Source organism: Podarcis pityusensis, assembly GCF_964106645.2.
Source record: "Podarcis pityusensis genome assembly, chromosome: 5".
Taxonomy (NCBI): domain Eukaryota; kingdom Metazoa; phylum Chordata; class Lepidosauria; order Squamata; family Lacertidae; genus Podarcis; species Podarcis pityusensis.
In genome coordinates, this window is record NC_138032.1 from 16,499,563 (window position 1) to 16,520,260 (window position 20,698).

Genomic DNA, 20,698 nt, shown 5'->3' on the forward strand with positions numbered 1-20,698 from the left:
GGTCTATAAGCTTATTTGAGGACTCAAATAACCACCAGAAAGCAAGGCTAGTGAGAAGCCGCAAAGTTTAAAAAAGTGTAAAAGCAAGAATACGTACCACCTGACCACTTCTTAATTATTTTAAGGCAAGGGTGAGAAACCTCTGGTCTATGGCCCATGAGGGAGCTCAAGTTGGCCCACGAGGCCCTTTCCCTCAAACCATGTCCACATGCCCAGCAGCTGACACACGTAACTTGTGACATCATCTGATGGGTGACAGGAGAGGATTAAACCCTGCATAGGCTACACACACACACACACACACACATATATATATATATATATATATATATATATATATATATATACCCCGTCCTCCCCAGCCAAGACCGGGCTCAGGGCGGCTAACATCAGGTATAAAAACAATTGATTAAAATACAGCTTAAAAACAAGATTAAAATACTACTTAAAATGCAGCCTCATTTCAGTGGAAGCCCAGATTAAAAACTGTTTGGGGGGGAAAAATGTCAAGGAAAAGGAAAGAGGGGCAGGGGATCAGGCTGGTTCCAAGCCAAAGGCCAGGCAGAACAACTCTGCCTTACAGGGCCTGCGGAAAGAAATCAGATCCCGCAGGGCCCTGGTCTCATGAGGCAGAGCGTTCCACCAGGTTGGAGCCAGTGTTGAAAAGGCCCTGGCCCTGGTTGAGGCTAATCTGACTTCCTTAGGGCCCGGGACCTCTAGAGTGTTGCTATTTATGGACCTTAAGGTCCTCCGCGGGGCATACCACATGCCTTTTCCTAGCAATGAACAGGACCAAGCAGCTAAACGGAGCTCATCAGCTGATGCAGAGGGTTTAAATCCTGCTCTCTTCAGCAGAATTCCATGCAAACTGCATGAAATACCCTGCTAAATCTAGGGGGGCGGGGATACAACTTTATTTTAACAGCACCTTGCATAGTGCTTTGAAGTCCTTACTCAGGTGGATCTGAAGAGGCAATCCATCTCTACCCACACCCAAATTGGTCACCCTTACTTCTTCTATTACAATAGACAGTCTCTTTTTTCTGGTGGCTAAAACTCAGGGAGAATGTTTGCACTGTCATGCTGCAGAAGGAGATGCTAGTAGTGAGGTTACCATCAACTTGTGCTTCTTTCCACAGAACTCAGAACCAGAATGCTTACTGGAGAGGCAATGCCGGAATCACAGCTGGGCGGGCGAACCCCTCTGCTCCTTGACGATAACACTGGTAAAGGGATTTCTGTATCGCTTAGATCGGAGAAGGGCGATGAATGGTTGGTGCGCAATCTAAGCCAGCTTGCGTTCAGACCTGAGGAGCTTAAGAAGATCACATTGTAAAGTCACAGAGGGGTCTCCTGGTCTGGTATCAGCAATCAGGCCCAGGGGATAGGGATGGGAAACACAGAGGTACAGCTCACTGCTGCCAGGCTGGTGTGCACTAAGTATAGGAGCAAAATGCAGAGTTGAAAAAATGGTCTTGGTTACGCAGAAATTGCAGAGGTGGGTCAGAACCACAGTCCACTTACTCCTAGAACTCTGCATCCAAGATGCATTTGGGTTAAAGTCTGGTTCTAATGTAAATGGAGAACCTGTGCAATGAAACTTGATAGCACAGGATTCCAAACGCATTCCAACATGTCCTTCAGACCCACCTGGACAACATGAGAAGATGAAGGGTGGAATAGATGGGGCCAACATGCATGGGATTCTTGGAAGTGGGGCTCGTGTGTGCTTCCCCTCTACCCTGTACTCTCTGTTCATGTTGGGAATTCCCTGTTCAGGCATAATGCCTGAACAAGGCAAGGATGCTGCCTGGTTTCAGGTGAGGCTCTTTGTCTATCTAGCCCAGCATTGTCAATTCTGATCTGCAGCAACTTCTGAGGTCTCAGTGAGTGGTCCTTTTAACTTCAGGTACTATGGGTTGAACTGGGAGCCTCCTGCATGCAATCCATGTGCTCTGCCACTGAATCCAGGACCTGGGATTGTTAGGGTGGGCCTCTGTAACATCACCTGGCAATGCACAAAGGAAGGGAACTGTTAGATGGCCAGCAAGAAAGCCTCTTAACAAGGATAGGCCAGACCCTAACACACCCTGATCCCTATAAAAGCTTCTGGATCAGGCTTGTTCCTTGACCAGAACAACTTGCAAACTCTATACTTCCATTTTGACACTTTCCCCTTTTCCCTGAGATAGCTCGGTCAGCAGAGCATGAGATTTTTAATCTCAGTTGTGGGTTCAAGCTCCACATTGAGCAAAAGATTGGACTAGATGGCCCTCACGGTCCCTTCCAGCTCTACAATTCTGTGATTCTATGATTCTCTTCTCCACCATTGACTTTACTGGAGCCGAGTCTGACAGATAGCACTTTATGCATGCGCCAGATGAGCTTATACGGTTTGTTATTTTGTTGGGCAGGAGAATTGAAATTGGTTTATTCTTTATTGCATAAATGGTGCAATTTTCAAGGTTGTGATTTCAAGCAAATGAACATCTCTAAAGGCGCAGAGAAGTCTATGGAGGAATACCTTGATAGATATTCATGTTGATCTTTAGTAGCACAGTCGATTCAGCAAACCACACTCCGGTTATTCTACAAGCCCCATGATCTGTCACAAAACATGATTATAACAGCTGCACAAGGGAGCAGAGGAAGACGTGCAACTATAAAACGCTCTGGTAAGAATGGTAATGGAACCTTCCTTCTACACGAGAGTGTAAGGCCAATATAAAGTACTAAGTGGCTTCAAATTGAAGCAGTCTTGTCATTTGAGAATACCCTTGAACAGAATCATAAGTTGCTTCGGCAAAACTCACCGTTTTGAAATATCCAATAAAAGAGGTTCTGCCAAATATTCCATATGCTCTTTAAAGCAATGCTTCTCAAACTCCCTAAGCTCAGGGGGACCCTTTCCATTCCAATTTACCTGACATGAACTTCCTGTACACTGTGGCAAAATTTTGGCTTCCTCAAAGGCATGCCATCTGTTTACACAGGAGACAAGTTGGGCGTGTGCTAGGCATCGAAAAGAAAGATCTCTGGAGAGATCTGTGGGCCATGCCTACTGGTTCCACCCCATGGCCTTTATTTACTCAAGCATGAATCGTGAACCTGTATTCCTCCATTGATGGTCTGTGATGAGTCCTAAAACTTCTGAAGAGCCGCAGGTTCTCCATCCCTACATGAATGGCACGGCTTGCACAGTACATACATCTGGATGACTCCAGGTTCCTGCTTACATGGTCTTGAACCTTCCATTTCCCAGGGTTCTGGACTGTGTACACTTTTGCTCCATCATGCCCCCCCCCCAACAAAGAAGATGTCCAACGTCACAGAAAAAGGAGAAGATTAGATTTAGGAATCACCCAAGGAGAGAGTCTGTATTACAGAAAAGAATATCTGAAGCAACTCCCATCAAAGACTTCCATGGAAGGGGAGCATCGGGGACCAGTTATGCCTTCATCCTCTGTGCCTGAGGAGATAGCTCTCTCCCACACTGAAGAGGGAAGGGATGCTTCTGTCTCATCCTCTGAACCTCTCTCTGGTACCACACCAAAGTCTTGAGCCTTAAATTTTAACGCTTTCCAGTGTTTGGTTACAAGTGTGAACACAGCATTATAATAGGGCAACGAAACAGCAAGAAAAATGTTAAGAGGTATTCTAGTTACAGATTGTAGGGACGCAGGTGGCGCTGTGGGTAAAACCTCAGTGCCTAGGGCTTGCCGATCGCATGGTCGGCGGTTCGAATCCCCGCGGCGGGGTGAGCTCCCGTCTTTCGGTCCCAGCTCCTGCCCACCTAGCAGTTCGAAAGCACTCTTAAGTGCAAGTAGATAAATAGGTACCGCGGGAAGGTAAATGGCGTTTCCGTGTGCTGCGCTGGTGATGGCTTGCCAGAGCAGCTTTGTCACGCTGGCCACGTGACCCGGAAGTGTCTCTGGACAGTGCTGGCCCCCAGCCTCTTAAGTGAGATGGGCGCACAACCCTAGAGTCAGACACGACTGGCCCGTACAGGCAGGGGTACCTTTATCTTTACTAGTTACAGATTACAAGCAACAATTATTTTGGCTTTACTTATGAAGTAAGACTTCAGGACTCACATTTGTTGTGCACCACATTGAACTCCTTGGAAGAAAGGTGGGATATAAATGCCACCTTTTCGGCCCAAGGTCACCCAATGGACTTTGTAGCTGAGTGGGGATTTGAACCCTCGTCTCCCAGGTCCTAGTCTGACACTCTGATCATTACACCACACTTAGTTCTCTGGAGGCTGGTGGCAGAGAAGACCTAAGGTCCAAAATTCAAGTGACAATAAACTGATGGCTCAAGAGACCAAGTATACTTGTGAGTCACCTTACCCGAAAAGGTTGGGAACCACCTGCTCTAGACTACTGTTGGAGCAAGCTTATACCTAGGAGCTACTAAGTGCCACTGTGAGCTGTCCAGGGTCCTGATGACCTGCAGCCCATTCTGCATGTTTACTGCGCTCAGCCAAGACTCCCCTACAAACCCTGGCTTGGATCAAGCACATAGTCGTTTTACTAACACATCCTCTGAATCTCACATTTCTTTTGTTTTATACATGGGCTGACTTATACGAGCTTAAATTTAGAGTCTGACAAACATCTGTGTATGTGTTTTGGTGTTTACAGTTGATTTATGAAGCTGGATTGGAAAACAATATTTACGTGCCTCTATTCCCAAGCCGATAAAAATGTTAATTTACTGTGCCATTCCTCTCCGTGTAGCCGCATTAGATTGTTGCTGTGTGCAAGGATTTGAAGCTGCTTTGAGTGAAGTGTTGTGTGGGGGTGACTTTTATTAGCTTTATACAATATAATCATCTGATGCACTGTCAGTGTCATAAAATATGTCATTATACCATGTCACAATGCACGTGGAAAATAATTCAGAATAGGAGAGAGGTGGTTGTTAGTGCAGAGTGTTATAGAGTTGAGATGATGATGATGATTCAAATATTATTTCCTACCCTACCCAAAGAAGTCAGGGTGGCATACATTGCTTCTCTCTTATTTTATCAGCACACCAACCCTGTGAGGTAAGTTTAGCAGAATGAAGGCGACTAGCTGATGGCCACCCAAGGAGCTTCATTGCGAAGTGGAATGAGGCGCTATGATTTTATGGTTCCTTCCACATTTAATGCCACCAGATGGTTACAAAATAGAATACAGTGGTACCTCAGGTCAAGTACTTAATTCATTCCAGAGGTCCGTTCTTAACCTGAAACTGTTCTTAACCTGAAGCACCACTTTAGCTAATGGGGCCTCCCGCTGCTGCTGTGCCGCTGGAGCACGATTTCTGTTCTCATCCTGAAGCAAAGTTCTTAACCTGAGGTACTATTTCTGGGTTAGCGGAGTCTGTAAACTGAAGCGTCTGTAACCTGAAGCGTATGTAACCTGAGGTACCACTGTAGTTCACTATTAACATTACCCAGTTTTGATCAGGTTTCTATGGGGATGTTTTCCAAGATAGAAGTCTGGCACCAGCAGCAATATTTTCTTAAGAGACTGAGGCCACTTAGAAACAATTTACTGAACTAATAAGCATCTAGACAAAATGCAAAAGAGTTATTGGCTTGGATCTGGATAGGTCTTCTTCTGTGTCTTTCCTTTGCAGCTACTTTTCTGCGGAGTCTATCCCAAAATGGCTTTAACCAAGCATAGAGGAAAACCATGGATGCTGGTGTTGAGGAACATCAAGAATGCTCCCAAAGACTCATCAAGTCTAGCATCTTATTCTTGCGGTGGCCAACCAGATTTCCATGGGAAGCCAGTCAGCCAGCAGGATTTGAGTGAAACAACTCTTCCCCACTTTTGATTTCTTGCCACTGGTATTCAGAGGAGTACTTCTTCCAAGAAGGTGCGGACTTTGGTGTGAAAGGATTGTGAGCTTGGTTCATTGCTGGGTGCTGCAAAGAAATTCCTATACTCCAGATGTGCTCCGAGGCACCCTTTTCTTTCACTCTAAGCATCTTGCCCTTTTGAAAATGGCTCTGATGGGCAGACCTTGGCATTCTAGTAAAAACCAAGCAGATCAGACAAGCCTCAAGTCTGCCTGCCCCTGATTTAAATTATAGTCATTTCTTAAAATGATTTAGTCTACAAATGCGAGATTGAAAATGCTACAGCAGGGATACCACAGGTTCAGTTGCAGATATTTAATGCTAAGAAAATGCAAAGTTGTGGTGTAAAAAAAAAATGAAGATAAAAGAAGAAATGAAGATAAAAGAAAAAAGCGACAGCTGGATGAAGAAGCTGATCTGATAGGATGATATTCAAATATGAAGCCTGTTGCAGACTGGCTCTACAGATATGCGAAAGAGTAACTGGAGGGAAAGAAACGGGACTGAGCTACACCAGCTCCTGGCTGGCAAAATTAAATCTCTAGTTTGTGTCTTGGGATCAGGAAGGCACAAGTTTCCCCCTGGTCTGCACTATCATGCCTTGATGCTCACCCTCTTCCACATCTATTTTGGAGGTCCCATATTTGGAAGGCTAGAAAAAGCCATGGGAGATTCAGAGAGAGGAATCAGACATTAGATCTCCTTCTCCAAGGTCAGAGCTCTCTTTCTCTCCCCAACACTGGAAGGAGAGAGCCAATGTATCCTATAGCCCCAGGGATGTATCTGTGTGATGGCCTGGGATTCGGACTCAGAGGCTGAACCTGAGGGATCCCAGCCTGCACAGGAGTCCCCGCCTCCAGAACCAGCTGAGCTGGGGCTGGGGCTGGGGCCTGAGCCTGAAGGGTCCTCACCTGTGCCGGATCCTCAGGTGCAGGCACCAGCTGAGTCTGCTCTGGCCCCTGAGGTGATGGAGGACCCATTGCCTGCAGGTGCTCCACTCTCAGCCCTGTCAGGGGAAGAGGAGGTTGCCTCTGGGTCTGGTAACCCTCCAGCCTTTCCTGAGCTACAGAGGCTCAGGGCAGAGAGGCGGAGGGAACTGAGTTCCTGCAGGAGGAGTGCTCGCCTCCAGGCCAGGAGAGGCGAGTCACCTGTGGACTGGGGCCACCCTATGCCTTGGGGCAGATAAAAGCCAGCCAGCCCCAGTCCCAGGTTGCGGGAGCAACATTGTTGGTAGCCTGTTCCTGCCTGCACCCTGTCCTACTCTTCTGCCAGAGTTCCTGACCTCACCCGACTCCCTGCCTTGGACCCCGCTTCAGCTTTGACAGACAGCCTCCATACCGCACCCTCGACCTCGGACTGGACTCGGACCTCGCCACTTGATTAACCCTTGGGACCAGCACAATCTGGATGAAAAGAATGCTAGACTAGAAAGGCTTTCGATCCAATCCAGCAGGGCTGTTCTTATGGAGACAAAGCTAGTGGTGGGGCCCTACTTCCCCTTAATTGCATGGATGGATCTCCATGTGTATAATGCACAAAGGCTATAGACTGACCTGCCTTAAAACATCTTCCTGTGCCTGCCTTTCTGCCTGCTTCCTTCCCACCTGGCCTTCTTGTGTCTTCATAAACGAACACAGATGGTGAAAACACCACGAGCCTTCTCTGCACTCTTCTTATCCCATAAGGCTGCCTTAATACCTATCCATTGAAAGAAGCAAGAGAGTGCGAGACCATATCTGGAAAGCACAGGACATGGACAAGTGGAAGGTCATAGGTTCCATCTCCAGCTAAAAGCATCACAGGCGGAAGTGACGTGAGAGGCCTCTGGCTCAGATTCTGGGAACTTGCTCTCTTTCATACTAGACAGAGCTGAGCTAAATGGCGGCTGGGGAATTGGTGCTGGAGGGCAGGTATATAAAAGATACATTCAAGGTGAACAGCATTTCAGCCAGCAAGATGCTGAGCTTCAGCTGGTTGTATTTTCACACCTCATAATATTTTAAAACTCCAGGTAAGGTGATCGGTTCAGCTAGATGACAATTTCCCCCTCGCTCTCCTTTTTATTATTGCCTCTTAAGGGCGAGTTTAACTAATTGTGGCAGTAGAGGCAGGATGCAATTTAAAACAATTACAGCTTACCATATTTTAAACTACCTTAGCTTTCTGCCTAGATCGGAGAGCACTTTGGCGCGGTCTGAATCTCCAAACAGGCCCTCTGGGAGACGCGCTTTAGATGATATCAACCATTAAGTGGAGGGGGGAAAAAGATTCATGCTGTCTGTCTTGGCAGAGTTATTTTCCTCCTTTTGCCCACAGTGAGAAATTGGTTGTTACCATAAATCACAGGCCTTACTTCTAGAGAGGAATTCATACCACTAATGCTCTCACAGAAACTGCTATGCTCATAGCTCTAGACCAGGAGTGGGAAACCTCAGGTCCAGGGAAGTGGTGTGTGTGTGAGTGGGTTATATGTGGCCCTCCAGTTCTATCTATCTGCCCCTCAGGAATCTCTCTAGGCCATGCTCCATCACGTCCCACATCCCTCACTGGCTTGGCTCAGCCCCGTCCTTGCATGCTTTTGCCTGGCTGGAATATTGAACTGCGATAATGCCTCTTACTTGTTTGGATAGAGAAAGGTGTGCAGTAAAGTCTCCATGGCTTGGATGCAGCCTACTGTACAAAATCAAGAGACATATCTGTTGCTCCACTCACTTTTGCCTCTGGGCACACTTACCGCTGGTATGTGGCCCTGAAAAGGTTCCCATTGAAGGAATATGGCCCTTGGGCTATAATATTTATCCCTCCCCTGTCCTAGGCCTTTCCCTCTTTCAGCCCCCTGGTAATTTGTAACAGGAGAGGTCTCTCTTTAGGTTGGGACTGCTGATATTAGAAGACTGCTGTAAGTGGGTCTCTGGGGACAAACCAGATGAGAGGCAGTTCATGTTCACAAGTGCCTGGTCATCTCTGTTTGGGTATATGGGTGTGTGTGTGTGTGCAGGGGGCAATTGCTTGGGCCACATCCATGAAGAGGCCACATCAGCATTGATAATCAACGTTGGTAGATAGGGACTGCGATGTTGTCGCCAATTCCCCTCCCCTCCCCACTGGCAAGAATCTCACTAACGAACTCCATAAGCCTAATGGGGGGGAAATAATCACAAAACAAATTCAACTATAGAATGATAATGTCCCCTTGCCATGCGCTAACTAAATTAAACACACCTTAAAAACATCAACTGTAGCTGGTAGGTTTCACATCAACAATTAGGCTGCATGTTTTAGAAGTGGAATCGGGTACTCTCACACCTCATCAGCCAGAAAGCAATTGGTCCCCTCTCTGCGCTTTCTGCTTTTGCTGGGAGGACTCACTTATCAGATACTACAGAGGGTTGTAAAAGATTTGAGACCACTGCACATAGAATCCTGAGGAGAATTGACAACAAGGAACCGGTTGAAGATTTTCCGCATGTTACCAGAGCTTTCTGCCCTTATCTAGCTCTGCCCATTTGAAGGAGAAAAAACGTTCTCCAAATTATCCTTTATTAAAAATAGATTACGGTCAACAGTGCTGCACTCAAGACTGTCATTATCTTTTCTCTCCACAGAACTTCTGAGAAAAATTACTTTTGATAATCGGCTGTCTGAATTGGCTGCCAAGTTATGTTGGATGGGCGAGGGGGGAGGGGAGGGGAGAGAAAAGAAGAAATCGTAACATTTTCAATAACCCAAATACAGTTTGTCATTATATGTAAAAAAGAGAGAGAGGATCCTTTGCCATTGTTCTAGATGTTTATATTATGTGATAAAACATGAAAAGAGGTTCCCATATGGAGAAGGACTGGAAGTGTGCACCACATTACAAGTGAATCCAATATAGTATTGAATATAGTAATATATGGTGTCTGAAAATATTATATGCATATTTGGGTGGTGTTTTTTTCCAGTGGAGAGAAAAATAATATTGACACATAGTACTGTGGGAAGGAAGGAGGTTTCAAATAAACATTCAGCCCCTCTCAGTGTCTTAAAAGGGGCTTGTAATCACCACTCACTGACTACAGTAACAAGCAATAGCTTGGATGTGTGAATGAGTCAGCACCCAATTTCATATCATTCAAAGTCAACTTTTTAATGGAGACAATTCATCTGTGAGTCACCCAATACTGAGTAATCCAATGACCGGAAAAATCTTGTCCAATAGCCTCCCAGCAACTGCTGCATCCGTACAATACATTTAAAGCACCATCGTACCAATTTAGATAGTGATGGCTTCCCACAAATAATTCTAGGAACAGTATTTTATTAAAAGCGCTGAAAGTTGTTAGGAGGTTCCTATTACCTTCCCAGAGCTACAATTCTAGTATAGCCTCACAACCAATGCCTCTTCCCAGAAAACTCTGGGAATTGCCACTTTTTAAGGGGCACAGGGGTCTTTACTCTCAGCACCCTTAACAAACTACAGTTCCCAGAATTCTTTGGGAAGAAGCCATGACTGTTTGAAGTGGTCTAATAGTGCTATAAATGTCTGTTGTGGATGTGGCTCAAGAACCACCCTCTGGGGCAGCAGAGAACAAACCTTTGTCCTTTACTGTCTGATAGCCCTAGGATGTCCTCCTTCAATTTTTCTGAGGGACGAGGGAAAGCATTTGAAAAGAATCAGGGTCATCTGAGACCACAGGAGTGGATTCTCCAATAGCAAAACCCACAGAGCTAAGAAAAGTAAATCACACAGCAATGGAACTCCAGCATTGTGGCTGAACACCAACTCCATGTGTGAAAGAAACAATGAGCGGCAGGCAATCCAGGCAGGGGGTTATCAAGAGAAGGATAACATAGCAGCTCTTCCTATTTGCACTGTGCTCTTGCTCTACATGAGCCAACTTACAATCACCACATAGAATTAGAGGGCTGTGTGTGGCACTTGGTTTTTTGCAATCTCAGTGGCAGGGATGAATGGAAAAACAATGCATTGCTGTAAATGACTAGTAAATGTGAGGGATGTGAGGACTGGGAGGGACGGCTTGCGGGGTTAGGACTGCTAGCTTTGAAATACAAAATTCAGATGCCAGGGCAGGGCATGAGGACAGAGCCCAAAGCAGGCTGCTGGAAGGGTAGAGTTGGATACTTGTTCATCACCCAAAAAAGAGGGCAAATGATGACGCAGATCTGCATAACATTTGGATATGCTAATGCTTATGATGATCAAACCTATCCATTCTTAAGGAAATCAGCCCTGAGTACTCACTGGAAGGACAGATCCTGAAGCTGAGGCTCCAATACTTTGGCCACCTCATGAGAAGAGAAGACTCCCTGGAAAAGACCTTGATGTTGGGAAAGATTGAAGGCACAAGGAGAAGGGGACGACAGAGGACGAGATGGTTGGACAGTGTTCTTGAAGCTACCAGCATGAGTTTGACCAAACTGCGGGAGGCAGTGGAAGACAGGAGTGCCTGGCATGCTCTGGTCCACATGCTCGGACACGACTAAACCACTAAACAACAACACCAACAACAATGCTTATGTAAGGATGCACATTTGTAAATGCTACAGTGAAAATGCAAGACCTCTCACCATAGCAGGGAAGAAGCTGTGCCTGCTCAATCTAACTGTTGGTGGGCAACTTTAAGGTCCATCCTGCCCTCCTTTCTTCCCATTCTTTATTTTTAAACTGGACTTGGACCAGACTGTAGCGTATGTGTTACCAGCTAAATAAGTGCCACATGGCCCCTTTAAGAGAAGCAACTTTGACCAGAAGACCAGCTCCTGGAGAGCTAACCCAGTGGTGTGGCCTGGCTCCCAGGCCTCATGAAGAATAAAGTCTGCTATAGCATTCACTCAGGTTTTAGTGAGTTTCTGCGAAAACAGCAGAGGACGAAACACAGAACCACCCTTCCAATACAGGGCTGTACTTTAGCACCTGGCCTCCCTAGGTGGAGCCCAATTCTTTTAGGTAGGTTTGGGGGCTAGCGAGCCCAGAGTTTGGTTGTGTGTCCAGTGCAGTTCACCCAAAATATACCGCTTTAAAAGTCAAGCAGGTTAGGGAGGAAAAACAACAGCAAGCCTTCCTTATTTATGTTCTGGCAAGTGCCTGAAAGCAGAACAACTAAAGAAGCCTGCGTGTTTTTTTCTGGTCAGTTGACCATTATGTGAGACAGGATGGAAATAAATAGCCGTGGACCCTCATCTATGAAGGCCTACATTACACCGAAGTCCTTTCAACACTCCACAGTGACTGCTATTTTTCTTTTTTTATTCTTATTTTGTTCTGACCCTGCTGTTCTGGTGATTGCAGCCATCTCTCTCCTGCTAGCTTAACAACCCAGCTGTAGCTTGGCATACTTTAGAGGGGCACATTCCAGGTCTCGCCACCACCACCACCGACATTTGAGCCATTAGACACAGCAATATATCTTTTGGGGCTTCATTAGAGGCTCCAACTATTATAACAGAACCATTTGAGAGCAATTTTACCAACGCACATACCTTTCCAGAGTGTGGCTACACAGTGAAGGATTATCCTAACATTGCGGCATTCATTTCTTTGCTGCACAGAAAATGTCTCTGACTTGCAATTCAGGCCCAATTAGCATAATTAGCCATTTCGCATACAATTAGCCATCGCCGGCGGATGCAAAACGCGGACACCAGGCTAGTCGTCAATAATGTTAACGACTGTACATTTAATATCGCATTTGAGAGGCTGTTTGTACCTGCTTTTCATAAATAATCCATTTCTTTGAGGATGCTATTTGTCTTCAGTAATGAATAAGTGACATATTTCTCCTTCGCTTTCCCAGCACGCAGAACCAGCCTCAGCCATTCAGTGACTGCTAACTGTGCGTTAATATACAAAAAAGGAGATACTCAATCCTGTAACCCTATCTCGGTTTTTCAAAGTGTGTCAAGTCAATAGTGCAAAGACTAAAGTTACTCGCCTACTTTCAGCTGCCTACCTTTCAGACATGTTGCGCGGCTGCGTGAAGCTTTCAAGGCTCCCATGAAGCTATTTGCCTTCCGAAAAAGCATCTCCCCCCATCTTTCCTCTTCCTGGCTTTGCAACACGGCATCCCTTTGACAGAAACACAAAAACCCTTTGGGGTCTTGGCTGGAACTCTTTGGATTCAGTGTCGCTAAGGAGACAGGCTGCTCGACTCGCGATGCTCGTCCACCTGAAGGAGGTACTGTTACCAATCTCTTAAGTGCATCGAAGGATTTCCTGTGTGGTTCCAGCCAATAGCAAAGAAGCCTTTATTTCTTCGGGAGTTTTCTAGAGGCTGACAACCCACACGAGGTTATACATGATTCATCAATGGGATAAATCTGCCACGTTCTCAATTATTTCCAGATACTAGCCTTTTTTATTACCTGATTAAAGAGGAATGGCAGAGTAGCAGTTAGGTTTTGCCAGGGGGCCATTTTGAGAACGGATTAAAGCAGCCAAGCCCGGCTTGGTGCTTTCCAGAAGTTTTGAGCTGCAGTTCCCATCATCCCTGGTTACTGGCTGATTGGAGTTGTGGTTCGAAACAACTGGAGGGCATCAGCTTGGGGAATGTCGAATCAGAGTATGGAGGATCAAGACTGAAGTCCCTGTTCTCCAAAGTGTATTGTGGCAGAGTGTGTGGTCTGCCTGGGTAGCTCAGGCCTGGTTTGATCCAAGAAAACACACGTGGCAAAAAGGAGCGTTGGGCCCTGGTGGGCAGCCCCCTTACCCGCTTGTGTTTGGCCAAGCAGATAACCAGCCAATCAGGACATTTTTCATAATTAAAAATATATATGATTTTTTTCTTCTTCATTTCTCACTTCCCTCTGTGGCCCTCTAGCCTCGTGCTGTGGCCCCCCACTTTCGCGATTTTCACCTGTGGCCTCCTTGGAATATCCTAGGGTCTCCCAGGGGGCTATATGGCCTTCAATTGGGAAACACTGGGTTAGAACAAGGTGCTGATAACACCAAGGTCGTAGGTTCAATCCCCATATGAGACGGATGCATATTCCTGCACTGTGGGGAGTTAGACTAGATGATCCACAGGGTTGCTTTCAACTCTACATTCTATGATTCTATGACAATTGGCCTACCTGCTAGCTCTTCCATTTATTCTACAATCCCTATAATGTGGAGGAACAGAAATAGTAGTGGTAGTAGTAATAATAATAATAATAATAATAATAATAATTTATTAAATGTACTCTGCCCATTTATCCGGGCCTCCCCAGCCACTCTGGCTGGCTCCCAACAGAATATTAAAAACACGATAAAACATCAAACATTTAAAACTTCCCTAAACAGAGCTGCCTCCAGATGTCTTCTAAAAATCAGATAGTTGTTTATTTCCTTGACATCTGATGGGAGGGCATTCCACAGGGCAGGTGCTACTACCAAGAAGGCCCTCTGCCTTCAAACATACAATAGCTCTGGTATAAATATGCCGCAATGAAGCTGCTTTGGTTTAGACTAGTTATAGAATACATGGAGTGTAGGAGCAGGGAATCTACGGCCACTTCCCATCAGCCATTGACTATGCTCTCTGGGGCTGATGGAGTTGGAGTCCAGCAGCGTCTGAAGGGTCACAGGGTCTGTATTAGTGTAAAATAAATAAATAAATTCGACACCCACAAAAATTGTAATCAGGACTGAGTGGGACCCTTGACTTGATTAAGGCTGAGTGGGCGCCTTGATATGATGGGTTTGCTGTGATTATATATTTTAAAAAGTCAATGGAAAATGTTAACCTTTTGCATGTTTTTCTCTAGGCCATGTTAATAGCTTATTAGCTCATTATCTACTTATGTGTTGGACGGCTCCGTTAATTGAATTACATTTATTGATCAAATGAACTGTGTTTTGCAAAACAAATACTTAACTACAGGGTTTTTTGACTTTTGAAAAAACAACAACAAAATAGCATGCTCGCTGAGCACCCAATCACATGGGCACAGATTTGCCTATATGTTCATTTTTTCACCTTGCAAAAATAGATTTAATAAATGCAGTTGCAAAGCTGCTCCAGGAATGCATCTATTGCATTGTTATTTTGTCCTATGGTTCTCTGCTCCACAATTCTTTCCTAACGACAACTCTGAGTAGGTTACACTGAGAGGTACTGCCTGAAGCAGTCATGTAGCGAGCCTTATGCCCGAGTGGGGATTTCACCACAGGTATAGCCCGATAGAGGAAGGTGAGTGATGTCAGTCAAGAGGTGTCCACAAATTGGCATGCATGCAAATGCTCTATCAGATTTTGATTTCCTCATCCCTAGGCCTGAACTGAGCTAAATGCCTGAGCAGCCACTACAGGAGAAGAAAACCAACATCTGTATTGTGGGGAATGATGCCACTAGCAAGGCTAGGGCCTAAGGCACGACCCCTATTGGTGACCCCCAGGGGAGCTCCTAGTTGATGTGCATCAGCAGGACTTCCCCTACTGGTGGTTAACCCTTCCCGGACTCCTTGCAGACGGGCTGGAGTCAGATATAGTTGGTTAGATCCAATGCCTAAGCTAGGGTTACCAGATGTCCCCGGTTTCTGTCTCAGGACAAATTCTGCCCCCAGAATGTCCCCAGATTTACAAATCTGTCCAGTGGCAGCCTCAGCAGCCCAGAGCCAGCCTGGTAGCGCAGTTGACTCTGGCTGGCTTCAGGAGCTGCTCGCTTCTGTGGTGCCCGCCATTTCCCCTCTCCGGAAGTCCCCATATGATGTGTCTTGTGCACAACACATCATATGGGGACTTCTGGCAAGGAAAAATGGTGGGTGCCACGGCAGCGAGCAGCTCCTGAAGTCAGCCAGAGCCAACGGCGCTACCAGGCTGGCTACGGGCTGCTGATTGCCACTGCCACCGCCACTGCCAAAGGGGTACCGGGGACATTCAGTGGTACAAATCTCCTGCCCCCTTCCCCCTTTGTTTTGACTGATCGGAGGAGGCTCAGGAGTTGTGGGCGGGTGGGCAGGCGTTGCCCAGTTTTTTAAAAACTCTGCGCATTTATGTTTCACAGGGCGTGAAAGAAGGGCTTTGCACGTTTATACAATATGCACATCTGCTTGGGCCCAAGGTCTTTTGCCTCACCATCCCCACTACTGACTCCCTGTTACTACTCAGCTTCAAAAAAAAAAAAAAAGGGTCCCTGGATTCATTGAAAAAAAATCTGGTAACCATAGCCTAAGCCAATACTGTAACCAATAAAGTTGTGGCCTTTTTTACCCCATTAACCTTAAATATTTGAGTCATGTGTATTTATTCTACCAAGGGGGGGGGGGATCAGGACCTTGCCCCGCAAGGCCACTTCCGCCTTAAGGAGGGGGTGGTGTTGCGGGCTCTCATGACCCTCCCACGTGCGCAGGGGGTGGGTAGCCAGCCCTGCGCGACTGGGGGATTCCCGGCTGTGTCACTGGCCAGGCCGACCAATCCGGTTGGTCTGGGGTGTGTACCCAGCCCAAAAAAGGCAGGACATCTGGGAGATCTCTCTCTTTCCTGCTTCCAGCTGCTCCAGTTTTCCCATCCTCCCGCCCTTTAAGGTTTTCATGTCTTTTGGCATTGCTATGGACTTCGGTTGGCCGCCGCTGAGGGGCCTGGTAGGAATTTTTCCACTTGGCAAATTGGCACCAGCCACTTGGTTTTCGTCTACCTCGTAGCAAATTGTCACAACTTTTAAGGTTTGGTGGTTAGGTGTTGGAATGTTTCTGGAGAAGAGAAGAGTGGATGTAGTGCCATCATCTGCCCCACATAGTGAAAGGTATTCTGTTAAAGGATTCCGGGGGCCGTGGCCCTGTCTGAAGCCTAGGAAGGTTAGGGCCTAAGGCACAACCCCTATCAGTGACCCCTGGGGGAGTTCATAGTTGATGTGCATCAGCAGGACTTCCCCTACTGGTGGTTAACTCCTTTCTGGACTCCTTGCAGACGGGCTGGAGTCAGATACACCACTCATCACCTGTAACCAATAAAGTTGTGGCCTTTTTTTAGCCCATTAACCTTAAATATTTGAGTCATGTGTCTTTATTCTACCAAGGGGGGGGGGGGTCGGAACCTTGCCACACAACCTCCCTCACCCCCAGTGCAAAACCCATTCACACATACACACTGGTTGCTATGCAGTAACTAAGGCTTGAACTATTTCTTATCAAAGTTGATATATTCAGCACTGCTCACAACTAAGGTTTTCAATCCAATTGGGTTAAAAACACAGCTTCCTTTTAAATGGATAGAATACAATGAAGACGTTCGATACACATTTTCAAAAAGCGTTATTTGTGAACACATCAGAAGCATAAATATCTCTAATAAACATTAACATATTTCATGGCCAGGTACACAAGTTCTGCTTATTAGCATTGCCAGTTTACTGAAAGCATGTTTAAAGATGCATTTTAATTGTAACACTTTCTCCTGGAAATTAGTCATGTCTTATTTCAAATTAGTCTCTTTCTCCTGATTTTGCCCCCACAAGTCACATACCCTCTTTTTGAAGTCATGAATGGCCATGTATTTGCTTGGAATACACTGCTCCATGGCAAATTATTTTTTTCCCTACTACTTGGTTTCAATGGTAAGACTTTTTCAAGCCTCCAGACTGTTTATTTTCCTAGTACAATACTAATGTTGTGGTCTTATTATTGATAGTGCCACTGCTGTTTCACTGTTATCGTAATTGTGTTCCGTGATTTGTAATGAAAAGTTTTGTCTCTTTTTATGTAAACACCTTTTGGGTCACTTTCAGCACATTCAATAAAAGCAATAAAAATAAAATAAGTAAGTCTCAGTGCACTTTGCTTCAAAGGAAGGGCAGCATAATATTCACACCCGTTTCCCCCAAGGAGAGCAAAGCAATGTAGGTCTATTATATATAAACCATTTACATATATATTACATGCCTCATTGTGAATAATACAATTGCACTGTTTCTGAGTGGCTTTGTGAGTCTAAAGTTTCTCAAGGTCACTTTGGAACAAGACTGAGAGTTTCTAGCACTGAATTGAAAGGGAGAATCCATTTGTGCACTGGGCATTGTACTCATCTGCCGGTGCACTAAGTATGCCCATGTTCATTGCTCCACGTATTTAATGACTTCACTTTGGGATTGTGCTCGTGCTGTAGTCTAGACTCTTCCATTAGCTTGTGTCCATCACTGTTGCTCTAACTTGCGAGGAAGGCCCTGGGGGAAGCTGCAGTCAGCGTCTTTGAAAGACAAAGTTGTAAGACGCCAGTCAGCTTCCCTTGGGCTACAAGAGCAGAAGCCAATGGAATATCTGAGTGTGCTGTTTTCCTGGTCGAAATGTGGGCTGATGCTGAGGCAGCAACATTCCCCTTGCCCCTCAATTATTTGTCATCTCCCCAACTGAAGCAATATTTAAAGAGACAACAATCTCACACGTCGCCAACAGGCTGAACGCATTTGATGTTCAAAATAAAACATAGCAGTGTTCTGCTCCAGATACTTCATCAAGCAAAGAGGAGTTTCTGTAACCTGTATGCGTTATACATGGTTCTGGCAGTTCCTTCACTGTGAGAAGTGAGGTTACAGGGAACCAGGCAAAGGGCCTTCTTGGTAGTGGCACCCACCCTGTGGAACACGTTCCCATCAGATGTCAAGGAAATAAACAACTATCTGACTTTTAGAAGATTTCTGAAGGTAGCCCTGAATAGGGAAGTTTTTGTTTTTTGAATTTTTAGATGCTTTATTGACAATCTTATATAACAAATATAGTGTACATCTTCTTAAATAAACAAAAATATAAACCGTATAAACAAAAAGCATATACAAGTAATATTCTGTATGTTTACAGAAATTAAGCTTAATTTATATTTTTACTACCTCTTATTTTCTTGTCTATTTACTAACATAAATTAAAAGAATATAATTGGGCTTCCTATCATTTCCCGGTGTGTACTCTCATTCTGATAATGAATGTACCTACCTGTCATTATTAGCTTATTCTTTATATTTTTTCTAATACATTCTTACAACAGTTTGTACTGTTTGTCTTATTTTTCATGAATAGGGAAGTTTTTTTTAGTGGTTTACTGTGCTTAATGTTTTTAGTTTGTTGGAGGCTGCCCAGACTGGCTGGGGTGGCCCAGTCAGATGGACGGAATATAAATAATACATTCTTATTCTTATTTATCTGCATAAAGTATTCTGCACATTTCTGCTGTTTGGGTATGCTGAGAGTTGTTAGCAGACCCCTATTCCCCTCACAGGGCTACCACTCCTAGAGTCCATTCCCATCTGCAGGGAACTCTGGGAATTGTGGCTGTGTGAAGAGAATGGGGGTCTTCTAGCGATTTTCAGCACCTTTAACAAACTACAGCTCCCAGAATTCTTTGGGAGAAGCCACGACTGATTAAAGTGGTAACCTGGTGTTTTAAAATTATGTTGTGAATGTGGCCAGACACAGCACAGCACAATTCCTCAGTGCTCTACAGCAGGGGGTGGGGGGAATCTTTTTCAACCTGAGGGCCACATTCCCTCATGGGCAGCCCTCTGGAGGCCAGCTGGGTGGTGCCAGAGGCAAACATGGGGGGAGCAACAGATGTGATTCTTTGCATAGTAGGCTAAGCTCCATCCAGACAAAAGCTAGAAGTTTTTACTTGTGCACAGTTCTTTGATCCATCAACAGAAAAAAAGCAAGAAAAACGGTCACAGTCCAAGCACATATTCTAGTCACCAAAGGCATTTGAAAAGGGCATAGAGCAGGCATATCCAAAGTCCATCTTGGGGGCCTAATCCGGCCCACCAGTCGGTTTAATCTGGCCCCTGTAGCAGTTTATTTCCTGGGGTAAAAAAGCTCAAAAACTTCAATCCTAAAAAAAGGTCAACAACTTTGGTTGGCCCCCATGGACCTTCACTTCATCAAATCTGGCCCTCTTTGAAAAAAGTTTGGACACCACTGGCATAGAGCAAAGCCAGGAGGTAAAGGGTGTGGCCACAGGAAGGACCACATTTGGCCTCCAGGGCTGGCATTCCCCACCCCTGCTTTTAAAGGGGCACAGAAGGTGAAAGAGCATGCCAAACTCTTACCGCACTGAAAAATCTCCAGCCCGAAGCACTGTGCAAATTGAGTCACAGAAGGTGTCCCTTTTGTTCACCGCAATTTACAAAGGGCTGAAAACCCCTTTGAACTATGGTTTGTAAAAAAGTAATTTTGCTTCTTAGGGCACAGTGACATCTGGTGGTCTATACCTCTTAAGGTTATGAGCATCGATTACTTTCCCTTTGGTTTTTCATCAACCTATTTTAAGGCAGTGGGTGTGATTCTCCATTGCAGTCCTGCAGAGGCCTCTGCTATATCTGAGGCAGGGAGGGGAGAGGGCTTTGTCTTTTAGGATCACTAGCACCTCTCTTTTTTTCTGCCAAGGGGATAATGTGTCAGGGTGGGGGCTGCATGCTGGCAATGGGCAGGGCCAGATCCGGTGGTGAATTGAGTCCAGGGCTACTCATGGGAAGACCACCCTCTTTTCAAATGTAAGTGGTGCACAGAGCCAAACCCAAAAAGATGCAGTCTCTCTCTCTCTCTCTCTCTCTCTCTCTCTCTCTCTCTCCCTCTCCCGTCCCTTCCCCCTCTTTCTGTCACTCCTCCCTTCTCTCGCTTCCTCCCCATCCAGCAGGCTGCCAAAGAAGGGACAGGTTGCTTTTGTCACAGCCCTGAATTACTTATGTAGAGAGGGCTTTCTCCCTCACTCTTATCACTCCTGAGAAGTCCCCAGGCTGGGGAAAAAGGCAACCCTCCTTCGCCTTTTCAGTGGCCTTTGAATGCAGAGTTTTGATATATTTGTTTGTTATCCTTTTTTTCTTACCCTGCCCTTCCTTCAAAGAGAGCACAGGGCACTGTGCATACAACCTAACATAAGAACAA

General features: G+C 45.6%; 1 protein-coding gene across 3 annotated transcripts in view; it reads right to left on the reverse strand.

The window, feature by feature from the left end:
* Positions 1 to 13,036, reverse strand: part of LOC308478478 (acidic leucine-rich nuclear phosphoprotein 32 family member B-like) — a 28,661-nt gene extending 15,625 nt beyond the window's left edge. Inside the window, exons 1-2 of one of the 3 annotated variants that reach the window (XM_081008316.1) lie at positions 12,811 to 13,036; positions 1,162 to 1,315 (exon numbers count right to left, since the gene is read on the reverse strand). In XM_081008316.1, the coding sequence (XP_080864442.1) occupies positions 1,162 to 1,315; positions 12,811 to 12,821 (165 nt within the window). In that variant the 5' untranslated portion in view covers positions 12,822 to 13,036. Of the gene's footprint in view, positions 1 to 1,114; positions 1,316 to 12,567; positions 12,688 to 12,810 lie in introns of those variants that run through there. The other 2 variants (XM_081008317.1, XM_081008318.1) reach the window with 2 other exon arrangements.
* Between the last annotated feature and the right edge of the window lie 7,662 nt (positions 13,037 to 20,698).